The sequence below is a fragment of the Copidosoma floridanum genome, unplaced genomic scaffold (genome assembly GCF_036245765.1).
Source record: "Copidosoma floridanum isolate Cflo_tuat_1 unplaced genomic scaffold, Cflo_Japanese_pri ptg000020l, whole genome shotgun sequence".
Classification (NCBI taxonomy): domain Eukaryota; kingdom Metazoa; phylum Arthropoda; class Insecta; order Hymenoptera; family Encyrtidae; genus Copidosoma; species Copidosoma floridanum.
The window spans coordinates 30,696,037-30,715,493 of NW_028321897.1; the positions used below are offsets into that span (position 1 = coordinate 30,696,037).

Below are 19,457 nucleotides of genomic sequence, written 5' to 3' on the forward strand. Positions count from 1 at the left end.
AGCGCCCCGGGTTGTGTGGTGATTGGCGCTTGTGTTATTTTATTTATTCAATTAATAAACAAAGCGGCCAGTAAGTGCCCCGGGTTGTGTGGTGATTGGCGCTTTTGTTATTTTATTTATTATATTAATTAACAAAGCGGCCAGTAAGCGCCCTGGGTTGTGTGGTGATTGGCGCTTGTGTTATTTTATTTATTCAATTAATAAACAAAGCGGCCAGTAAGCGCCCCGGGTTGTGTGGTGATTGGCGCTTGTGTTATTTTATTTATTCAATTAATAAACAAAGCGGCCAGTAAGCGCCCCCGGTTGTGTGGTGATTGGCGCTTGTGTTATTTTATTTATTCAATTAATAAACAAAGCGGCCAGTAAGCGCCCCGGGTTGTGTGGTGATTGGCGCTTTTGTTATTATTTAAAGCATTAAATTTAAAAGTGGCCAGTAGGCGTTCCGTGTTACTGGGTTATTTAGCATTGGGTTTTTGGGTTTAATAGCTTGGGGTTTATTTATTTATTATGTTAGATAATTCTGTTGAGTTATGTGGGTTTTTGCGTTTTGCTCCATATAGCCCATTTGAATTTTGCGCTACTTTGGGTGCCACTTTCGGGAGCCCTGATTGTAAGGTTCCTCAATTCTGGTGAGAGTGGCGGCTGGTTAAAATTTTGACCTCCCTTCGGCCTTGGCTCTTGGTTCAATAGCAGTGTTAGCTGTCAGTAAATGCTAAAAAAATTACAGTCATCCGATAATAATTTTGATTAAATACACAATATCAAACTATTCTCGCTTGAACTCTTCATGACCATTGGCTGCTACTCTGATGCAACGTACAGTTCCGCGTCCATGTGCACGATGCACTTTGTGTCCAACCAGTCCAACGGAAGCGGAAGCGTCACTTGCTAAACCGATAGTGGGGGAACCTTTTTTTCTGACGCAGTGACGTTCCGTTGGTTACTTCCGCAGCCGTGTAACCCATAGAGATCTCTATGGTGTAACTGCGATCTTACGCAGTGCTTAAGAAAATTGCCGAAAATAGTGCTTTAAAACCTAGAAATAAACTAATTGTTTGCTCCTCAGTTTGTATAATTAGCCATATTCAAGAATATAAACATGTCACACCTCAATATTGATGCAGTTGAAGAAGATGCCACAGAATTACAATTTCCAAAAGGTAATAGTATTGAATTAATAGAGTAAAATTTCATTTTTCTGTATATTCTGCATATTCGTCCGTAATGACCATAACTAAAATGTTTACTTGTTTTCTCAATAACAGCGTACATTTAATAGTTTCGCGAATGTGTAACCTGTTAAATATTCGTTCATTATTTATTGTGTAGGATTTTCATTATTTATAACAAACAATGAGATCAGGAACATCAAGTGTTAATTATGGAGTAACAAAATAGTAAATTTGTTGACTTATTCATTGGTCCAAAAAATAATTATTTAATTTATTGCACTGAAAAAATAACGTGTGCAATGTTATGTCTTCTGTATTGTTAGTAATTATTTTCTTACTTTCAGACTGGATGACAAGTATTGAACATTGTAAGCAGCTTGACATATCAGTTGAGAGAAAGAAAATATTTACGTCAGACGTATTTTGTATTACTTGTGAAAATTTAGTTTCTGAACCTTACGTTCGTTGCACAACTTGTGCTGTTACAACTCTATGCATTTCATGTTTTGCCAAGGGACGTGAAACTGTACACCATAAAAATTATCATACTTATACAATTATTGAAAATAGTTTTTCAATGATTGGCTCCTCCAACTGGAGTGCTAGAGAAGAAGAAAGTCTCACAAAACTTATACAAGAATGTGGATTTGGGAATTGGATGGATGTATCACTTAGACTAACAGGGAGGTCTTCTGATGATTGTAAAAAGCATTATCTACAGTGTTACATTGATAATCAGTCTTTACCGAATCTACCTGTATTAAAAGATACTGTAACTTATCGTTATGGTATGGAACCAGTATTTTACCTGTTTAAAGTAGAAGAAACAGAAAATCCACCAAGATATGCTACAGAGTGTTTAAATTACAAATTAATGTCTGGCTATCATGCTGCTAGGTCAGATTTTGAGTATGACTTTGATAACCATGCTGAACACCTTATTCCTCACCTACAGTATAAAAATTTTTCTTACCATTCGCATGATAAATTAGCTCAAAACCTACAAATATCTTTAGTTGAAGCTTACAACACAAAACTAAGGGAACGAGAAAGAAGAAAAAAAATTATTAAAGAACATGGTCTTATTTCATTACAAAAAACAATGTCAACTTTACATCGATCTGTTACTAAATTACTTATTGAGAGATTTAGTATATTTACACAAACATTGAATGGAATTCAATTTGATTATATTGTTGATTGCATAAATCAAATTGGTGAAGTACGTGCTTATTTACAGAAACTATTTTATTATAGAAGGAATGGAATTAAATGTTTTAGTTGTATTTTGTTGTTTGAAGAACTTTCTGAGTTACAAAATGAATTTTATGCAGAGAAAAAAAAAATTAGCCTTTTACAGTTTAAATTGAAGAATGCAGTTCCAGAAGCTGGGTACAACTGTTATAAAGAAAATTTCTTACGTCGCAAAAAAGCTTCACCAATTAAAGTATATGGATTGCTTGGCTACAACAAGTTATCATCAAATGAAAAAAATCTTTGCTCAGTAATTAGAGTTGTTCCTGAAGCATACATTAAATATAAACTCCTACTGATGAATGAAAATAAAAAATGTGGTTTTGTAAAATTAGCTGAAGCAAGGCAATTATTGAAAATTGATGTTAATAAAACTAAAAAAATCCATGAATTACTTGTAAAAGAAGGATATATTAAAGGTTTTTAAAGCAAAGTATTGAATGATGATGAACGAAGTATTGAATGAAAAACGTTCTGTAGTTTATATTTGGTGCGCTGCTCATGTGGGATTTTGTTGGAGAACTCGAAGCACTGAATGATTTGTAACTTTGACTTCATTCATTAAAAGCTCCTTCTAAAATTTAACTAGTGATTATTATCTTAATTGTTAAGTCATCCACTATTATTATTTAATGTTACATATGCATGTTAATTCCAAAAAACTCTGACTACAAATTTTTAAATGAAAAAAATAGAATAAAAAAATTTCAAGAATCGATTGCTTGCGTATTTAATACTCTTTACTTTATACAATTTCGAACTTGTATTATCAATACCAAATTAAGAAGCGATGTAGCCAGAGAATATAGAATATATCTCTTTAAGTATAGAAGGCCAGGGCAGGCCTTTTCTTGTTTCCAACTTTTGAGGCACATAAATTTAGTTAGGTACCCCATAAGGCAGGTGGCGTTAGCGTTGGGGGTAGTGTACCGAAGCAGAAACTGTTGTTACCATGTGGGTTGGTGCTGTAGGAAACAGTTACCATGTGTTACAGATCAGCTGAATCTATTACCATATGCATCGACGTCGTAGGTAAACCAACTAAAATGTCAAAAAAAGCTCCTTTTGAACGTCTTCAATTTTTTATTACCACACTTGATTTGCCTAAATAATAATTATGATTATTTCACGTATGGATGCAAAATGTTACGTATTATTATATATTACGGCAAAGTTCGTCTGCTCTCAGCTAATTCCAGTAAAAAATGTAGTAAAACAAAGTGTTTGACGATTTTAATTATGAAAATATAGATCTACGATTATTGTTTGACTAAATTACTGGAATTACTCAATGGAAGCCAACGTGAAGGCGGCAGTTTCTTCCATCAGGATGGGATGGGAAGAGGTGCATTAGTTGTCTTATTGCCACAAGTTTATAAGTAATTTGAAAACTTTAAATTTAAATTTTTATATGGTTTTGTGATTATGTATGTATATATTACATGACTATGCTATAAGTTAAAGATATTAAGATACTATCTGTAGCAATAAGATAAGAGGGAACAATTAGTTAAGAGCAAACAGCAATTATCATCATGCACAGTCGAAAAATGGAATGAATTTTTTCTTCAATACAATCAACTCCAATGTATGTACGATAAACTGTAACAATTACTATATAGATATTTAACACCAATACATAATTTCTAGGAACAACAATTATTATATACTACAAATATTACTAGATACATACTTATCACAAATACATATTTTCCAGAAACAAAAATCACTATTTGCTTAACATGCCAACTATTATAAAAACGGAAAATATTAATTATATACAAATATTAAATCAGTGTGCACAATAATGCATGCAAAAATATATTAATGAAGTACAGTAAAATTACAGTAATTAAATGATAACGAAAAAGCTATTAATATGATCTAATAAATCTTGACTAAAATTACAGCAATGAGCCAATACACTGAATGTTTTGGTCCATAAATTATTAATAAGTACAATGAACAATAAATACCACTTAAATAGTGTTCTAGTGAAAAACTTGGATAAACATTCTCGACGCTTAAATAACCGATTAGTGGGTAGAAACCTTAGAATAAGAAATCGTCACTGTTATTTATTAATAGTAATTGCTCGCTTGGTTTACATCATAAAAGATATCTTCGAAACATTGTTACTACGTAAGAATTAATTTCTTTGGATTCAATACTTATTCTAAAATATTTAAGGGGGCTCCTTCGCGAAAGTCCCCAAACAGAGATATATTATTTCTTGTAAATAAAAGTCTACTGAATTTAATGGTAGTCTAAATTATATTTCGAATGGGTCAAAATTTTGAGAAATCCGAGCTCAAAGTTGTAACTATTAGCACGTGTTCCTATGGGGCAGCGTGAAAAACAATTTGTTTTCGTTTATAATAAACCTAAATTAAATGTCCCAGCAGACTGAATATGTACGTTTTGTAGATGAAGTCTTCCTCTGTAATATGCTGTATTAAAAATTGTGGATAAAGGACCATTTTAGCGAGATATTTGTGATGGAAATAAATAAATAGTGTCCGGGAGGTCAGGAGGTCACGTAGGTAGCAGACGTACTTGTTCACGACATATATATACCATATATCTATATATTACATCGCTATACTACACCAACACAGGTTGTCTGGTGGTCTGGTCTGGTACTCTGGTGGTGTACCCTCGTATGCACTAGACTGGTCAAAACAATAATTAATTTTTCGTACAAAGTTAAACTGCACACATTAATATCATTTTTCCCACTTCATACGTTATTAAAAATATCATAATGATTTTCAGACACATTTGTTTATTGAAAAACAAAACTTTATTTTTTGTTTGTCTTTGACCTCAGCAGTAGTCGTAGGAGCCCCCTTAAAGTTACCGCTGCAATTTTTGTAATTTGGCGCAAGGTTTATACGAATATGAAGTTGTCGCTCTTTTTTTTTCATTATCTCGTGCATCTCTGGACATCCATTTCAAATAATAAAAAATATGCATTCTTACAAAGAGTTCGATAACGTAATCCCGATGCTCTGTACACGTTTCTTCCGACCAAATACAGCTGAACCTCTGCTTAACTATCTTTTCAATACAACACTTTAAATTTTTAGCAATAAACTTTTCTGTAATGTGATTTCGAAATTCAGTATAAAAAATTTCATAAGCAAGTTGAATAAGAGAAAAAAATTCATCAGATGGCACAATTAAGTTTCCAAGCTCATTTTCTGGTATAGAGTATGCTTTAAAAAAAATTAAAAGATCACTTTCATCACAAAAACTTTTGTCATCTCTGGCAAACACGTTCAAACAAGATTCGCAACTAAATTTATTTCTGCACTTATAAACAAGATAACAAGCAACATACTTCATAGCACATTTTTCCAAAGTAACTTTTTGTTGAGAAGTGACCTGTGAATCAAAATTTTCTTTTACGTCATCATCATTATTCTCTTCAACATCAAAATACTCCTGGCTAGCCCAGGTCTCAATATTCGATTCAACTTCATTTAGTGTTACTTCCTGTTTCCTATTCTTATTAACAACTTCAGAGCAATCATTTAATAAATTTATCGTCCTATCATGTTCACAATTAGTTCCTTTAGGAGGAAACAAAAAAGTCGTTACAATTGTATGCTGGAAAATTTTTCGAAATTGCAATGCTGTAGGATGGGTATTCTTTCCAAGTAAAGATCTAATTATGGCAAAAAAGTTTTCTAATGCATCTTGGTTTAACTTTCCGGTAAGTAAATAGCTTCTACGTTGTGCTTTTAGCTCTTCCCACAATAACAATACACTAATAATGGTTAGTATTAAATTTACAAAACAATCCAAGACTTTAAAAGATTTACCAGTAAACATTACAATTTTAGCAATATAAGGAAGAGCATCACGCAAAGTTTCCTCGGTTTTGGGGTTATGTTTACTTAAGCCACGTCTCAAAAGATTATTATCTTGTGGATGCCGGGCATTTAAACAATCAAATATATTATTCATGATAAGTAAAAAATTGGCAGTTGCAACGCATGAAGAATCTTTTAACTCTCCCGTACTCCATCCTGTTAACATTGCTTTACTTACTGAGGCGCTAAGAACTTAAACAGCTAATCTAACATTCATTCTTTCAAATTTCGTTGGATTCAAATGCCTGTCAGTTAATTTAGGAGCCGCTCTGCATTTTTTATTACGCTCGAGATCACGCAATTCGCGAATAGAACTCCATGAAATATTTTGGCAATTTATCATGTAATTATGACCGATCTAATTATTTCTAAAGCATTTCATCACATGTGGAGGATCGTATAAAAAAAATATTTTTCGTCCATTGTACTCTATGTACGGTTTCTCATCTGTAATACTTAAAAGACCGATTGCTTTTTGATTCGAAGATCCCTGATCGCAAACCATCGCTCGAATTCTTAAACCCGTTTTTTCAACTGCATTAATTATATCCGGAATAATTTATTTCAAAAATTCCCCAGATACAGGACCCGCAGAATACGAAAAATAAATTGCTTGCTTCCAAGAATACGATAAACCCGATACCATAGCAACTAACGCAATATTAGCCATTTTATCGCTACGCCCATAATTTCCTAAGTCAGCGAAATCTTCGATATAATCTTCTTTTCGATTGTACTCTAAACACGGTTTAATAGCTACCTCATCCCAAATAAGAACACACTCCCGTTCAAGTTCTGACATTTTCTCAGCTTTTATTTTTAGTAATCGAAATACATCGCTGTTTATACCCGAACTTAAACTTAGTTCATTCGCGCACTCTTTCATTAACGATATACAAGGCAACGCGATCTCTTTTTCTTGGCGAAGATATTTGTAAGCTTTTGGTGACTTAAAATACAATCCCAGAGCAAACTTTTTCTTGTCCTCGTCCCATTTGCGAACCTGATTACTATGATACAACTGCATTTTCAATAAAATCAAAGAGTTTTCGTTCAAATAATTAGACGCCTGCGTAACGATTTCGTCTTTAGTTAACGGTTTCACTGGTTTTGACGTTAACCTGTTCAATTTTACTTGAAGACCTTTCATTTTCAACCGCATTTGCTGTAATTTCGTTAATAATTTATTTTTTTGTTTTTGTAAGTAATAAATACTTACTCGAACATTAGCACGAGATTTCCTTTTACGGGTAAAATTTTTTTGACATTCTTTTTCGTTATCATTTGTGCCGTTCTGTACAGGTAAATTGTCATTAGCAACATCTCCGTTTCCGAAATTATCAAGCAATTTACTACAGCTACTAACACCTCCAAAATTATCAAGCGGTTCACTACAGCTACCAACACCTCCAAAATTGACATTAACATTACATTGTGAAAGAGTTACGTTCAAATCATTGATTCTTATTGTATTTTGTTGAAGTTCAAGTGTATCAACATCGGTAACCACTCTTTCAACAATAGCATTGATGCCAATCGGTACAGAATTATTTTGTAAAACCTTTTTACCAACTCCATGGATACAAAAATCAGCCGGCTTAAAGTGGTCAGAGCAGAGGCGTTTGTTTTCCAAAGTCATCTCATCCATCTCGCTGAAGCTTTCATTTCCAGATAGTCGAACCCATTCTTTCATACTAGTTAATTTTTAAAAACAAGAGATGTGTACAAATAAAAACTTTTTAAGCGCAAACAACGGAAAAGAGAAAAAAAATTAGTTATCTGTTTCGCTAGTCAATACAAAAAACCACTGCAAATCAAGTTAAAACAATCTTAAATACTAAATACAAAATCATAAATCTGCTCCACATTACAATGAAGAAAGTCCATGCGTTTCGTAAGTAAAAGGTGTAGAAGTATTACTGCACACACACACACACACACACACACACACACACACACAATATTCATTTTTTTCATACGAAATTGAAAGTTTTTCGTGTTGTAAAAAAATACATACGTTCATGTTTTCTTATCAAAATAGTTTTCCAACTATGGCAGTGTATCTGTACACACCCATATTATAGACAAAACCATCCAGCACATGGATCACCTTCCAAAAAAACCGTGCTGTTCATATTTTCAATTTTCTGATTAAATATTTGAAACGTAACTCAAATTAAAAAAAACAATAATATTACAAATTAGATAAGTTTATCTAAAAAGTCTATTACCTTATATATTTTGGCTACAAACTTTTTATGTGAATAATCCTCGCATAATAGAATAATACAAGAAACCCTTTTTCTGTAATTAACAGATTTTGTAGATTACATATTACATTTTAATGAGGCACCCTATATTTCAATAGACTTTTCTTATAAATAAGAAGTCACTCTACGACAGTTTGAAATATTTTCTTTGGTTTACACAAATAAATAAAAACACCCCAGTAAACTTTTTACATGAAAATTTTGGGATTAAAGTGTAGAAAATTGCATGGATTTTGTTTTTTTTAATAAAAAAAGATTTTGGTTTAATATATTTCCTTCTCTATAATGTCTAATAAAAATGAGGAGAGCTTCTGCATACTCAAGAGTTTCAAATACTTTATTTTATGGGAATAAAATTATATAAACTATTACGCCGTACTTAAATTCACTACAAGAGAATTTTTAGTATTTACCTCCTAAAAAGTAGGCGGGGCTTATCTTAAATTGTATGTGTTAATGAAGGTGTTAATCACCTAGAGGCGCTCCTATTAGCATTCTCCGTCCTCACATCAGTTATCAGCCTTCAAAATTCTCTATTCTTTTCAAAAAAGGTCGAATAAGAGTGATAAGGACCGCCCGGTTATTGTAATTTAATCGTTCACAAGCGAAGAACCATCCGCCTCACGAGATAATATGGGGAGTGGTTTAGAAAGAATTCTGACTGTTTTCATTCGGCTATATGCATTTTACTCCCAACCAATGGGATAGCGCTAGTGGGAAAGAAAGATAGAAACTACCATATATACGTATAGAGAAAAGAATTCTTCGAAAAAACATAGCAACTCTTAGTTCGAAAACTTAAAATTATATCACTTCTCATAAATTTTTGCGAAAATATTAGTTAGATTTTTCAACGAACATGAAAGGGTCGTGAGTTTTTTTTTAAGTCTGTTGTTTATGTATGTTTTTATATGTTTATTGTATTTAAGCTCGTATAAATATCAAAGGTAAGTACATTGTACAAATACAAGGACTAACTCAAATTTTTATTGAGAGCGCCGTCTTCTCAGTAATAATAAAATTCTACATGAGCCAATAACACTACTATTATTCTTAAATAAAATAAGAAAGTCGTTGAAATTATTTTTTCAGTCCAGATCCAGCAGGGCCCCAGACAATTTGACTTATTTTGGTTACGGCTAAATAAACAATATTTCAACAATTAAATAGAGGTTCGTTTATTCCGGCTTTTGACATTTTTTCCTTTTTCGTAGAATAACCCATGTATACTATAATGTAGCTGTCAAACGTATATGGGCTAAGTGAGTAAGTGATGTCAATTTAAACATCTAAGGTATGTAACCATGCACACTGATAAAAACAAAAAAATTGCTGTTGTCATGTCATTATATATGAACCTCGCAAATAGCATAAATTTGCATGACAATTAGCTAACACCGCGGTGACATGTAGCGTCAAAAACTATACAAGTATATGCTAAAAACGAGTAAAAAGCTATTTGTAACGTACACAACTTCTTTTTACTTACAGAATCTCATTTTTGATTGGAAAGCGATGAAATGTCCGGTCTGGCGTTTTCATGGTGCTGTTGCCACACCCCCTGTACGAACAACTCACTCTAGGCATTTGGACGATGTTTTTTTTCATCCGATCAGTAATTGATGATTTTCGACATCAAATAATAAATTTTTAATAGTAAAATATCACTGTTGGCGATTTTTTTTTTACACTAAAAGTAATTAAGAAGATGATTGTGATGCATCTGATACTCTGAGATCAAAGTCCTTAATCTCGTTAATCCTGATTATGATCCAGGTTATGACTTTAAAAACAAATGCAATTATGCATGTATATCATATATCAAGCGGTCTGCTATCTAAAAAAGTATATAGATGCGCAGGCAAAATAGTTTAACATAAAAATGTTGTGTAATCCTAATGAAAGATTACAAAAGAAAAAAAACAAATTTGTTTCATCGCAAAGAAAAGTTTTTATTTAATCGAATTTACACCAGTTTTGATCTGCAACGCTATACATTATATATCATACTATAATTTACATGCACATAAATATAATACGTAACATTTTGCATCCACACGTGGAATAATCATAATTATTATTTAGGAAAATCAAGTGTGGTAATAAAAAATTGAAGACGTTCAAAAGGAGCTTTTTTTGACATTTTAGTTGGTTTACCTACTGCGTCGATGCATATGGTAATAGATTTAGCTGATCTGTAACACATGGTAACTGTTTCCTACAGCACTGACCCACATGGTAACGACAGTTTCTGCTTCGGTACACTACCCCCAACGCTAACGCCACTTGCCTTATGGGATACCTAACTAAATTTATGTGCCTCAAAAGTTGGAAACAAGAAAAGGCCTGCCCTGGCCTTCTGTACTTAAAGAGATATATTCTATATTCTCTGATGTAGCAAAGTAAAACGTGCACGTTTTTTGGCCTTTTCTTATACTTTGATTGATGTTTATTGTAAGTTTTTCAAGCTGGATGTAGATTTTTTTTTTTTGTTATAGCGGGGAGGAGGAAATCTTCATAGACACCCCAGCTAATTCGGTGATAGTGTCGGATTTACCTGGTGTGCCTACCGACTAAAAACTAACCTCCCCGCATGGGACACGTGTGTGAGGACAAGTTACCCTAAAAGACAAAAGGGCATAAGAAAAGAAAAAAAAAGGAAAATGACGGAAAATTTAGGAGCTCAGTCAAAAATTATTGGCTAAAAATTTAGCTTTTAATTGTAGCTTTAATTAGAGCTATAAATACCTATATTTATAGCTATAGTGAACTACAATGTACCTATAATTGTAGCTTATTATTAGCTGTAAAATGTAAGAGTTAATAGCTATAAATTTTGAGCGAATTTCAAAGAAAAAATGTTTCTTAATCTAATTTTTTTGTAAACATGATAGCCACTAGTGGTGTTATCATCGAAATGATCATACCAAAGCTAAGGGCTTCAAGTACTTTTAAACAAAGTAAAAAATAGGAAAACATTCGTTTATTAATATAAACTGTTTAAAATATTGTCCGAAAATTAATTAATCCCCCAGTTTTTAAGTTATCATTCACATGATATCACCTTTCATGGCTGATATAACTTTTAAAAAAAATCAGATTTAGAAACATTTTTTCTTTTAAATTTGCGCAAAATTTATAGCTATAAACACCTACATTTTACAGCCAATAATAAGCTACATTAATAGGTACATTGTAGTTAATTATATCTATAAACTAGCAGCCCCCCGTCTCGGCTTCGCCCAAGACTGACTAAATAAAACACCGTAGTGTGTTGACATGTAATGTGAAACATTTTCAGTTAGAAATTTTACACATATTCCTGATACATCTCAGAACAAAAATCTTCTTATTAAAAACATATTTTTTTGGAATCCATATAGTTTATTTGGTTAGATAATGAGGTGTAAAAATTCAAAAAAACTATTATGCTGAAAAGTACCGTGCGTTCTTTATGCCATAAAATAATCGGTGGCTATAAGAAGCCGTTGATTTACAGTTTCTCCCGTGTAATTCACGAAAACAGCTATTTTTTAAAGCTTTAAAGCTGTTAAGATTTTAAACCCCCAAAAAATTTAGATTAAAAAAAAATTTTTTTTCTCATATCTCACAACTTTATTACCAGAGCAACTAAGTCCTGGACCTTAAACCATACATTTTTATTGCCACAAAAACACAAATACATTTTCTACTCATTAAAAAATCTGAAGTAGGATCTTTAAAGATTTCAGAGATTGCTGTGAGGGTAAAATGAAAAGCTGATCTCTCACGTAATGGACTCCTTAGTTGTCGATTTTGACGCTGCTGTTTCAATCTCGATAAATTTTCTGCGTCAGTTTCTTGACGCCTAAGTAAAATTGTATTTGTTAGATACACTTGAAGTTTTTCTTCCGATTCACCCTCTTGCGACTTTTGGCATGCTTAAAATTTGTGTGACCCCTAAAGTGTGTTTTCTGTCAACTTTGTTAAGTTCTAATATATTTTTTGGCAAGGTAGTTTGACGTCCAATGGCCCTAAAAAAGACCGGTGAGCTTTTTAAGTTAACTCTTTCTTGACTGCAGTTAACAGCAATTGTGACTGCCTGGATACCTCAGGGTGATCTTCTCTGGCTTGCTGTTGAAGACCCAGACTGATTGGGAGAAAAATTACAAAGTCCGAAGCTTTGGGGCTAGTTGTAGTGCTCTTTCCCAACGTCTCCCGGTATAACGGTCGAAGACGTTGGTGTCTAAAGCACCTTTTTTAGTTGCAGATTCAGATGTTTTGGTGATCTTAGATGGGGAGATTGGTTAGTGATACTTGTCCAGTGGAGGCTGTCCCGTTGGCTCAAGTCTTTTTTCCTTTATAGCTGTTATAGGTTTGACCAGCGCAGACCTTGGAGAGGATCAGTGATTCCTGATTGAATGCTTAGAGTCAAGAGGGTAATATAGGGTCGTCGGTCACCGGGTTTTCCAGCCTTGCGAAGAACAACGCCGCAGGTGACGTCTGCTAGTGAATGGCTGACTTGGTTTAATAGTGCCCGTCTTTAGTTAATATAGTCTTTCAGTCGACGAATCGCTTCCGGAAATGGTAATAAAAATGTATTAGTTGGCAAGGTAGCTTACACTTAGATGGATCCTAAAAAGAACCGATGAAATTGATGGTTAAGTAGGGAACGTAAATACTTATAATGGCGCTAAAAAGCGCCAGTGGTGAAACTTCCAGGCTATTCTTATTCCTGATGATGAAGAGCTGGCTACGGTTGCTTGATTATTACCCTGGGAGTCTTGATGTACGGAGACTGTGATGGAGGAAGGTACGCTGCTGACCAAAGAATATCTCGTCTTCGGGTCGTTCCCTGGATAACCAACCGCTCATCGTTAGACGGGAACATGTGGGTAAGCGGATTGGGGACGCGACGACCAAGAAGGTAGCCGTTGTGGCTGCTCATGCCCCTCAGAGCTCAGAGCTGTTTTCCCTTGCTTACATTTGTAGCCACAAATTCTCTTACTGCACCAGGTGGGATGGTGGGACTCCCTCACAACTCTGATGAGTTGAATCAGATTGTGCTCTGGCTACATGTCTCCTGGTATTGTGGCAGAGATGGCATCGGTTGGAATTAGTTTTTTTTTTTTTGATCGCACTCATCGAGATTCAGGGTAAATGGACACCTAGGTCCTTTCCCCCTTAGAGTAGAGTGTCGTCCGTAACCGGGATACCCAGCTGCAAGACTATCATAAGCATTCTCTATGCAGCTCGTTGAGTTGCCGAAAACTCGACTACAACACTATGGAGACGCTCCGGCCTATTATAACCACACTTATTTAATTATGTTGCAGGTAGCTTCGATTTTATGTCGACGCCACCTAGCGGATTTTACTGAACTAAAGTGGAAAGCTGACGTATTTTTGCAAAACTTTGAGCTCATTTATTGCTATTGTTATTAAATTTTTTAAGATAAAAACTATGCTAAAACCATCTAGGAAGTATCATGAATCAGTGTGCAAAATTTCAACGAAATCGGTTCAGTAGTTTTCGCGGTTAGTGATTACAACGGTTCTAGCGCTTCTGCTTTATATATTAGTAAGATGTAGGTCTTTATAGCTATAATTAAAGCAACAATTAATAGTTAAATTTTTAGCTAATAATTTTTGACTGAAAGGCTAGTTCGCTCTCATAGGGATGAGAGGAGGGGCACTTACGCATCTGGGCGAAGCTCGAATCTTGGCTTGTGCCGGAATAGGAGTTAGAGAAGCTTAATTTTGGTGTTATTGTGCGTGTGTGTAGGTCTGTGAGTCCACTGGGTATTGTGTATTTGGAAGCGTGCTTGTGATTAGTGTAAGTGTTGTATAGGGTTAAGGCCGTAAAGGATACGGTGGATAGAAGGGTGCTCCTGAAGGGAGCGTACGGATTGAAGTCGCGGTTATTTGGTGAGATTATGGAGATGCATCTGATGGAAGCAAGAGGGATTGAAGACCTAGAGTATTTTGGGGGTCTTCAGGGTTCTGTGCGAGAGCGCATGGACGTTGTATAAGGTTGAACTGGATGTAGATATAAAGAGAAAGCGTTTGTTTTTAAGAGAATGTTAAGGTGTCTGAGGTGATTTTTACTGGAACAATAAAAATCTGATAATTCGAAGTTATGTAAATTAAGTATGCCTAATTAATTTTCAAGGAGTAATTAAAAATCGCTACTCAGTTGTCATAGCCACAGTGCTTTTTTATAAATTCACTGTTGACAATGTCAGTAACTGTGTACTATCCTTTGGAAACGCACTTTTTCTTCTTTTCAAAGTCATTTGTACTGCAAGAAAACGGTAGTCATCATAAGTTCGTAGTGCACTACATGTGCACTTGACAAATAATGTTGATGGCACACGCTCCCTCAAAAATACTCGAAATTTTTCCTTACGCGTAAAGACTACTTTTTATTTTGATAAATTGTAATATTATTGTGCGTATGGCACAGAATAAAAAGACAAAATTTTTGTAACAGAACGTTTATTTAAACAGCACAGACGTATACTGACTTAACTCAAATTCTTTCAAGCCAAAACAGGCCGATCGTATTGGAAAATAATGAGTTCTTCAGTTGCACGCAGATACATGCATCGGATCATTGATGACAAATTCTCACAGTTCTTTAAAAAAGCTTTACGTCACCTAAGCTGTATTTCCTAAGCCTCTTAAAAAGCATAAGGGATTATGTGTTAAAGTAATAAGAAACGTATTCTATTTATTTCCAAGGTGACACAATAGCTTAAAAAAAGTTATCAATTTTCTTCCCATTTTTTCGTGTACTTGTATAGACTTATCTATGAGAATTTTTCCAGCCTGGCGGCCTTTTATGGCTTACAAAATCCTCGCAAATTGTGCATAGAAGTAACATAAACGTATTTTACCTATTTGCTACATTTTATTTTGTATCGATATATTTAATCATCCGACCTGGAACCCTATCAATCTTGCTGGGTCATAAACCTTTGTCATCCTCCAAATATCCGTTAACGAATTAGTCACCTTTACACACAAAAAGAAATTAATATGCAAATATAAATATGTGTCTTAAGGAGGCTTGGGCGTTTGGTGTCGTATCTATTGAGGGGCCCCTGTGGGGTACTTGTCATACAAATGATTCTTTGTAATATTTTTGTTACAATCATTTTGATTATACACATGTGTGAACAAAATAGCAATAATACGCGGAAAAATCATTGGGAAAATCGATATTAAAAAATTTATTAGTCTTCCCGAAGTACCTTGTGTAAAGATGATGGCCCTGCCACGATAAAGCTGACAACACCGTACTCTCTTGCTCTCATCTGCTATTATATACCTATACTTGTGTTAGACTTAAATTTTCATGCTTGTATGTTTATGAATGTACAGCGCATGCGCACTTATAGTACCTGAACAAAACAATTCTCATGTTCGATGTTTTCCTCGCTATTTTCTCAAAATTTAACGTGTTGATCCTATTCTTTTTTTTAAATAATAGATTCTTTATACTTTCAAGTACATGTACCAATTTAATGTGTGGGCCCACAGCTTTTTATTGCGGTACGGCAGTCTATTGAATTTCGGGTTCCGTAAGGTTGCGTGTTAAAATGACGAATTTTCACAAGCGATTTGCTCGAAAATAAATGTGTTGACCTACCTATTTTGTTTTCCTAAAAAAATCTAGCAAACTTTATCTGTATAATCTCTGAATTTCAGACCTATCCAGCATTTAATTCAAAATCGCCCAAGCCCCCTTAAATCCATGCAAATTTCGAATGAGATTACTGAATTAAATTATCGTTGAACATCACTTGGGTCAAATTGTTAAGCATCTCGAATGTTAATGGCTTCGTGAAAATATCGGATAGTTGTTCTGGCGATTTTACCTACACCACATCTACCAAGCCTCTATACTAGTAACGCATTCTTTTACGTAGTGCTCACGCACGTCAATCATATGTTGCAACTTGCCACCACCTCCGGTCTTGGTACTGGCTATTGCCGTGCGATTATCACATCTGAGCCTCATTGGTATAAACGACCGATTTAAAATGAAAGGTACCGAAAGACTGAGCGCCACGAGTTCTTGGAAAGCCTCACTTATCGCAACTTATTCGACCTGACATGTTGATAACTAAACATAGTTTTGCTTGCGTGTTCTCCAAGTGACCATGTTTCCGAATAATTGAACCACGTACCTACTAGTTGTTAATGAATTTTTAAAATCCACGAAGCTAGCGTTGGAGTATGCCTCTAAAGCACTGAAACGTGCTCTATAGTTTAAACCGCGGTCTTTCGTAACAATCAGGTATCTAAATACTCTTTTTATCATAGCCCAATCATCCTCAGTGGGATTTAATTGGTGTCGACTAAGTACATTAACCGTAATAGTGATATCGGATCATGTAGTATTAGCTATATAGAGCAAGCTACCTACAGCTTCTCTGTAAGGGACATTCATTTTCAGTGCAGTATTCAAATCTAGCTTCTTAACAGAGGAGTTTTCGCGATCTTGTCTTTTGTGATTTGCCACTTGTTTTGACACCATAGGTGTACATTGTGGGATTTCTTTTTCGAAACTAAATCTTTTAAAGATTTTTCTATGTATTTGGTTTGAATAAGTGTCATCGATCTTTAGTGTCTGTTTCCAGCTATATCTATGCCTAGAAAATTTGCAGCCTCTCCAAGATTTGACATTTCGAATTTCTCCTTAAGTTTTGTCTTAATTTCGTTAAGTTCCTCCGAATCATTGCTACCAATAATTATATCGTCTACATATAGCAGTAAGATAAGAAATTCGTTTCCTCCTCTTCACGCGAAAAAGTATGGTCCATGAAGATGTGAGATGAGTGTGAGACCGATTTTCACAACTGTCTCAGTAAAACACTTATTCCATTTCTTAGGGCTTATCTTTAAACTATATAATGATTTATGCAGCTTGCAGACTTTTGTACATCGAATTTTGTGTGAGTAATTTTCACCTTCGGATATTTCCATATAAATTTCCTCTCTAACATTCCATTTAAAAATGCAGTCTTTACGTTTAACTGAGCAGTCTCCAAATCAAATGTATTTATAATTGCTAATACGGCTCTAACCAATGCCATTCAGGATACTGGTGCTTAAGTCTCTTGTAAGTCGTAGTTATTTTTGTCTTTGAAATCCTGAATGACTAAACGCGCTTTGTATATTTCTGCATTATCTAAAGACCGCTTCTACTTTAAACTCCATCTTGTGTCAATAATGTTCGGCTTTTTACCATCGGAAGATTTTGTAGACCTGTTCACTATTGCCCAAACTTCATTCCTTGACATCGAGAACCTTCTTAATGGCTTCTAACCACAAAGAACTTTCAGCTGGTCTTATCACTTGCTTATAAGAAGAAGGATCGTTGTTGATATTAGCTAATAGAGCATGATAGATTTCATCGTGATTTCCCGAATTATCGTGTGGATCCGAATATGTGTCATAGTTAAAATCAGCATCCGTTCTCGCAAATATGCATTTGATTATGTCATATTAGGGTCAATGAATGCTCTTCCGATCAATACGGATCGATGAATACGGAAATGTACTCATATTTAGTAGGATAGAAGACAGGACTGAGAGCACTCATAGTGTCCGAACGCCAGAGCATTGCTCTATTATTTTCTTTGAATTTTTCATACTTTTCACCGAATGGATATTCATTTTTTGAAATTTCTACAACTGAAAGTTCGTCTGCGTCGTGTATTTCCCTCTTAAAAACAGTATTTTAAAAATCGAAGTTATTTTATTTTTTGTTCGTTTTATCGATATTCGTCGATCTTACTTCTGGGACAGGAGTTACCGATTTTTCAATTTCAATTGTGTTCTTTTCTTTGGCTGCTACTTTACCTGATCTGTACTTAGGAGGGTTTGATGAACTTGTTGCTATACATGTCGCTAATTGTTTTGACAAGCTTAAATTATTTAGAGATTAGGGTTTTGCCTCCCTATTAATTTCTACATCAACTAGCCAGTATGGCTGATTGTAAATTCCAGAAATAACTACGTTGTTTAGTATAGAATCGAAAATATTTAACTTTTTGCTGTCTAAATAGATAAAGAAACATATGTTTACGAATTTTCTAAATGATAATAAATTTTCTGCTAAGTCTTTAGAACAGATGACATTTTCAAACTCTATTAGTTTATCGTCATTAATTCCCATTATGCTGCCTCCTCCCTCCGTTTCCAAGTTTGCCGATGAGTCACTGTTTGCACAACGGATGGGACCCATATTTGTATTATCAAATGTTTTGAAGTATATTTTAGAATTTACTAAGGGCTCTGTTGCACTAGTATCGGCAACTAATCTTGTTTATGTTGAGTTTACTTTTTGTAGAGTTTGATTTGAATACAAAATAAAAAAATAGGTGGTGATGTCACTGTTGGTACTCGGACCTTTTTCGTTGTTCGTTGTGTTGCTATTGGGATTGGTATTAAAGCTGATGGAGTTAGTGTCCGAATTTTTGTTTTTAGGCCTATTATTGATATTATTGTTTTGACCTCTTTTATTCGAGTTATGAAAAGTCTGGCCTCTGTTTGTTCTGTTTGAATTTTGATTTTCGTATTCACCACTCTTAGACCCATTATTGTTTTGATTTTGAGACAAATTATGTTGGCGTTTAGACCCTCGTGAATTATTATAATTACCGCGTACGGCTTCGTGACCTCTGCCTCTGCCATGGCCTCAATTTGAATCTTAACTTCGTAGAGGAAAGTCTTTGGCGGTATGGTTAACCAATTCTTTGCATTCAAAGCAAAATATTAGCTCTTCATTTGGGTAGTTCGCAGTCAAGTGTCTAACGACTTCACATGCCGTGCACTGACTGCTCCTATCGAATGATCGAGTCTGCAAAGCCGTCGTGTTTTTTTTAATTTAAG

General features: G+C 34.4%; 1 protein-coding gene across 2 annotated transcripts in view; it reads left to right on the top strand.

The window, feature by feature from the left end:
- Positions 1–885: 885 nt before the first annotated feature.
- Positions 886–19,457, top strand: part of Ada2a (Transcriptional adapter 2A) — a 182,710-nt gene continuing 164,138 nt past the window's right edge. Inside the window, exons 1-2 of one of the 2 annotated variants that reach the window (XM_014361420.2) lie at positions 886–1,160; positions 1,517–3,009. In XM_014361420.2, coding sequence (XP_014216906.2) covers positions 1,100–1,160; positions 1,517–2,853 — 1,398 coding nt within the window. In that variant the 5' untranslated portion in view covers positions 886–1,099 and the 3' untranslated portion in view covers positions 2,854–3,009. Of the gene's footprint in view, positions 1,161–1,516; positions 3,010–19,457 lie in introns of those variants that run through there. The other variant, XM_089593826.1, reaches the window with a different exon arrangement.